Source organism: Lactuca sativa, chromosome 1 (genome assembly GCF_002870075.4).
Source record: "Lactuca sativa cultivar Salinas chromosome 1, Lsat_Salinas_v11, whole genome shotgun sequence".
In the NCBI taxonomy this organism is placed as follows: domain Eukaryota; kingdom Viridiplantae; phylum Streptophyta; class Magnoliopsida; order Asterales; family Asteraceae; genus Lactuca; species Lactuca sativa.
The window spans coordinates 22,747,038-22,753,557 of NC_056623.2; the positions used below are offsets into that span (position 1 = coordinate 22,747,038).

General features: G+C 31.6%; 1 protein-coding gene across 1 annotated transcript; it reads left to right on the forward strand.

The window, feature by feature from the left end:
- Positions 1-640: 640 nt before the first annotated feature.
- On the forward strand, positions 641-4,798 carry LOC111876258 (uncharacterized). The gene is made up of 16 exons (XM_023872798.3): positions 641-830; positions 1,358-1,572; positions 1,649-1,785; positions 1,872-1,982; positions 2,066-2,167; positions 2,323-2,431; positions 2,516-2,710; positions 2,786-2,954; positions 3,055-3,136; positions 3,223-3,316; positions 3,401-3,497; positions 3,595-3,679; positions 3,783-3,855; positions 3,992-4,165; positions 4,264-4,386; positions 4,469-4,798. The coding sequence occupies exons 1-16, from the start codon at positions 818-820 to the stop codon at positions 4,631-4,633; spliced, it is 1,944 nt and encodes a 647-aa protein (XP_023728566.1). The 5' UTR covers positions 641-817; the 3' UTR covers positions 4,634-4,798.
- Positions 4,799-6,520: the final 1,722 nt, after the last annotated feature.

Sequence of the window (6,520 nt, forward strand, 5' to 3'; positions counted from 1 at the left end):
AATGTGGGTTGATATCAATGAATATTACTGTTCAAAATAATTGAGATTATATATATATATATATATATATATATATATATATATATATATATATATATATATATTAGTGTAAAAATATTATCTCAAAGTTAATGTCAATAACATAACCATTTTAAACATATATTTTTCAATATTTTAACAATATGTTTTTAATCTTTGTTACGCAACGCGCGCAAATTTGTTTAGTATTAATATATAATCTACTCTTAAACTAACACATAATTGCACCTAGGTCCACGACGAGACTTGAATCATCGACTTTTAAAGAAAAAAGACATCACCTGATACCGCTGGGTTAAAAGACCTCTTGTATGTATAAACTGATAACTTAAGCTAAGTCGATCATGAACGTTTACAAAAATAATAAATTCAAAAGGCTTATTTAATAATAATAATAATAATAATAATAATAATAATAATAATAATAATAATAATAAATAAAAACTAAACATATACAAAATATGTATATAAAAACTATATGTCATTTTTATATTACAAAAATAGGATGACGATTGTAAGTTTATATTTCCGGAAATAGTAAGAAACATGGGTTACGTAATATCAATTGATTATATTGTATATTTTTATGTCAATACTGCCAATACAAAATAGTTGGTACTGCCATTTTTTCTGTGCATTCGAGAGGAGATCATAATCACCGCCCCGACTACCTTTCCTTTCGCTCATTTGCCTCTCATTCTGTAGTTTCTTCACAATCATTACCCACCACTCCACCAGAATTGCACTGTGATTCTTACCTTCATCTGCATCACCAAACATGAACAACTCTGGTTTGTCTCATCTATTCTTCATCGAAGCATTTCAATTTCACTTTCCTGCTCTACTTTCTTGCCGATTCACTGTTGTGCAATTTAACTTAGACTAAGTTCTGCTTTGCCTGTAATCCGTCGTCTATTCACCTTTTATGGTCGGATTTATATGTTTTTTAGGGTTTTCTACTTGACGTTTGTTATTTGTAAGTTACGTGAGCTTTAATCAATCGCCATTCACCCTAGCGTAGATGTGAATTGCTGTTTCACTTTGATGATCAGAATTTGTGTTGGTAAATTGTTGATGTTATGAAGATGAATCTAGTGCAATTTGAGTTTGGAGATTTGTTAATGTTTTACTTGTTTCCCCTTTCGAAAATTATTGGAGATGAAGTGGGATCTATGGTGGCTTGTCCCAAATCGGGCAATGCATTGCAGGGGTTTCAGAATCGGGCCTTTAATCTGTTATTTTTATGTATGCTATTTAACATAATGTTTTTCTGTTTATGGTTGTTTGATGTGTTATATTTGTGCATACTCTGATACAGAGAGTCCCCAAGACATGGTTCCTCCAGTTGAAGGCGTTGCTGGAGGTGGGACAGCATATGGATGGGGTGATGGTAGCTTACAAATACAGGATCAAAGTCTATTGAGAGGGACAATTGATCCTACCAGAGTTCCATCTTCTGAATTAGTACATGTATGGAGTATGCCAAGCACTGCAAATGTAGGACCTCAAGAAATGCCTCGACCATTAGAGCCTGTAAGTGTCTAACCACTGCTGATATCTAAAAAGCATTTTAAGTTTCTTTATCTTCATAAATACTGTTATCTTGAAGGTATCTCTTTTAGCTGCAAGAAATGAGAGGGAAAGCATCCAAATTGCTATACGTCCTAAAGTTTCTTGGAGTGGAACCAATATTGCTGGGGTTGTACAGATTCAATGTACTGATCTTTGTTCTACTTCTGGTGACAGGTTAGTATTTCTTGAAATGTATATCTCAATATTAATCAATTTTTTATTTTTGGATTAAAATTATTACTAAGATTGGTTGTAACCAGGTTAGTCATCGGTCAATCAGTTACATTGAGACGTGTGGTCCCTATTTTGGGTGTTCCGGATGCACTTGTACCAATTGAAATGCCAATCTCACAGATAAATCTGCTTCCAGGGTATTTAATATTGATTACCTTTGTGTTGACTTTTTTTTAGTCAAATGTCTTTTGATTTGACTATTAATTTTTTTATTCTGCAGAGAAACATCTGCCATTTGGGTTTCTGTTGATGTTCCAAACACACAACCTCCTGGACAATATGATGGAGAATTTATAGTTACTGCTACCAAAGCAGATGCAGAGTGATTGCCTACCCTCTTTTTTCAGTTAATTATTAGTTGTTGAAACTTGAATGAAAATCTATGGAACTTACTATCTTTAATGCTAATACTAATTATGTAGCCGAGTTTAATCAATATTAAATTTATCTATATTAGTTTGGTTTAAATCTTTGCAGATATGCAGCACAATTTCTTGGTAAATCTGAGAAACACCAACTATACAGGGAACTCAAAAACTGTCTTGATGTCATTGAGCCAATTGATGGGAAAACAGTTGAAGAAGTGGTGAGATTAGGATTGTTTATCATTTGTGTTTAATAATTTTTGTAATGAACTGTTGATGGAGATGGAATCTTTTCTTTTTGTCAGGTAGAAAGAGTAAAATCTGCAAATACAACTTTGAGAAGAGTTCTTCTATCACCTTCATTTTCTGAATTCTTTTCAGAAAATGGTCCCCTAGATATGATGGATGAAGATGCAAACCTTTCAATACGTTTGAAGCTAAGTTTGACTGTTTGGGACTTTGTTCTTCCGGAAACGCCCTCGCTTCCAGCTGTCATTGGTGTATCCTAAATTCCTTCAGTTTAGTTTCATGACTAATTTTTTTTGCAAATGTCTACATCCTTAATAACATGTAAGATATCCGACACTGTAATTGAAGATCGTTTTGGTGTTAAACATGGAAGTGCTGAATGGTATGATGCATTAGAACAACATTTTAAGTGGCTTCTTCAGTATAAAATCAGTCCTTACTTCTGCAAATGGGGTAACAGCATGCGTGTTTTGACTTACACCTCTCCATGGCCTGGTATACTAATCATTCATTTAATCTGCTTCTTCTTTTTTTTTTAGGATTATTTGGTGCTCATAATACTGATCCAAAACTATTTTGTAACTCTATTGTGTAGCTGATCATCCAAAATCAGATGAATTTTTCTCAGATCCTCGCCTTGCAGCTTATGCTGTGCCATATAGTCCTGTAGTCCCTTGGTATGTATTTAATTATTTATATCCCTGAAGTATTTTTTTGGTGTTTCTTATCATGTATTATTGATGAGATTCTTGATTTTTAACAGTGGGGATTTGACAAAGGATTATCTGCAGAAGGAGGTTGAGATTTTGAGATCAAAAAGTCATTGGAAGAAAGCCTACTTCTACCTATGGGATGAGGTATCAACACTTGAAGCAAATATCCAAACACATATTTCTCTAATGTTTTTGTCTCATTTTGTAATACGTGTGTTATTGTTGCAGCCACTGAATGTGCAACAGTATGATGCTATTCGCCACCAAGCTAGTGAGATTCATGCGTATGCACCCGATGCCCGTGTATTGACTACATACTACTCGGGTAGACTATTTGATAATTGATATAAAGATTGGTAAATTACTGTTTTACCCTATTGCTTGCTAGAGAGGATCTGAGACTAGTTTCTAGCTTTATTCAGGTCCGAGTGATGCCCCTCTTGCTCCAGACAACTTTCTCAAGGTACCAGGGTACCTACGCCCTCATACACAAATATATTGTACAAGGTAATTAATTAATAACAACATTCTTTTCCTTATTTCCATTCAATTATATTCAATAAAATTGAGTTTTTTTTTTTTTTTTTTTTTTTTTTTTTTTTCATTTCAGTGAATGGGTGATTGGTAACCGGGAAGAGATGGTGAAGGATATAATTGCAGAGATACAGCCAGAAAACAATGAGGTAATAGTATAATATTTTTCAACTATTTGTATTGTCCCAATCATTTATTTATTGATGTTTTTTGTTATTTATTATTAGTATTTGGATGATGATGATGATGAGTAAACTAATGGGATGTATAATACTATATTAACAGGAATGGTGGACATACGTGTGCATGGGACCACCTGACCCTCATCCTAACTGGCACCTAGGTATGCGGGGCACACAGCACCGTGCGGTGATGTGGCGTGTATGGAAAGAAGGTGGGACCGGGTTTCTGTACTGGGGTGCCAACTGTTACGACAAGGCAACTGTCGCCAGTGCCGAGGTATGTACTATGTACATGTGGCATGCCACGTCATCATCGCTAGCCCTTTCTAATTTTCCAAAAAAAAAAATACTTATTTTGTGTATATATATCTATAGATCAAATTCAGGCGGGGACTCCCTCCAGGTGATGGAGTATTGTTTTACCCTGGTGAAGTTTTCTCATCCTCACATGAACCGGTTGCTTCTCTTAGGCTAGAACGCCTTTTGAGTGGGTTACAGGTAATAACAACAGTAATAATAGTATCAGTAACAGTAATAGTAACAGTGACAATGACAGTGAATTGTTTTTGCTGTTTGATAGGACATTGAGTATCTGAAGCTGTATAGTTCAAGATACGGGCGGGAAGAAGGGGTTGGGATTCTAGAAAAAACAGGGATGTATTTAGGGCCAGAGAGATACACTCTTGAGCACACCCCAATAGACATGATGCGGGGTGAGATTTTCAGAACATGTCGTTCTTTGTAGAGAAGATAGTCATCAAAATTGTTTGTAGTCATATAAATAATAAATGTGAAGAATCAAAATCACAGAATAGTTGCAGGTCATGTTGTTTTTGCTTAAGGCATGACATGCCATATAACACACATGTTAATTTTGATACATCTTATAGATCTTCATAAGTCAACATAATCTCCCCATGGTTATTACTTTGTAAACCCATCTTCAAACTTTGAGCTTGATCATACACTTTATTCAACCGTCTCCTCACTCCTCTCAATTTCTTTTGTGATCTTCTTCTTGCAAGTTGTGTCTCGATTTTACATCGTGTTTATGAACTCACAACTCTTGATCATACATCATATTTCTTCTAGCTTTCCACTTATAGTATAAACTCCTATAATATACATAAAACATTTATTCTAATTATAATGGGCATAACTCTATATAATTAAACCTCTAGACCTCATGAAAGAGTCGTTATTATTGACACAAATCCATATGATAAAACTTATAGACATTGAGCAAAAATTGTATGCATTTTTTTTCCATCGATTTTGCATGACCTTTGGGTATACTATTAGAGAAAGTTAATATGTTTATTTTATTTGAAACTTACTCTAATGCCACCATAGGTAAAGTGGTTCAAACTTTCATACTCTTTCTATACGAAACAAGCTTTTAATTTTCCCAATATTAATTTCAAGCACAATATTTTGACGATAAATATCTTCTTCACGCAAATTCCATTTTAAGCGTACAAAATATTAAAGTAAAGCTATTGTGTCCATAAACCATTTATGAAATATATAGCGAGAAATCAACTTTGTATTCGGGTCCAACAATTAATTTCATACAAATTAAAAAAGCTAAGCATAACAAATCCTCCTTAATTAATAAAAGTTATTTTTGTCACAAGTCAATTTCTCATGAGTTTTGACACTTGTCATTTTGTGGTATTTTTGAAATAAATATTATCCACTTGTCAATTTTTTATTTGTTTCAGTTTTTAAAATTAAAGTCATATACTTATATTTGTAAAATATTAAATATAATATATATGATATTGAATTGTAATAAATATGTTTCTTCTTTTCTTATTTTAAAGTTGTACGTTAACAAATATTTTCTGTTTACACTTTAATGTTTAATCTTTTTTAATCCTCCTTAATAAATGAAAGTTTTTTTTTGTCACATGTCAGTCTCTCATAAGTTTTGACACTTGTCATTTTATGGTATTTTTGAAATAAATATTATCCACTTGTCAATTTTTGGTTTGTTTCAATTCTTAAAATTAAAGTCATATACTTATATTTGTAAAGTATTAAATATTATATATATATATATATATATATATATATATATATATATATATATATATATATATATATATATATATATATATATATGATATTAAATTACAATAAATATATATATATATTTTTTTAAGTTGTACATTAAAAAATATTTTCTATTTACACTTGAGTGTTTAATCTTTTTTTTTTAAATCAACTCTTGTAATACACGGGTCTCACACCTAGTATCATATAATTTTGAAATCATTCATCTATTTTAATGGAATTCTATTTCAATTTCATAAATCATAACAAAAAATAAGGAAATCTACAAAAAAAATTTTTTGTAGATTTTGATTCTATTGGTAAAAAAGTCACCTTTGTTTATTTATTTATTTATTTATTTTGCAATTTAACCATTGAAACCAGTAAACACTTACAAAACAAACTTTTGTACACGGTTAATGTCAATTTTAAGGGTTAATTACAAACAAACAAAACAAAACAAAAATCATGGATGACTTTTTCGTTAATAATTGCTAAGTTTAAGGATTTTTCTGGAGATTCGTTTTATATATATTAAGTTTATTTGAAGAAATCTTATATTTATTTATTAAAA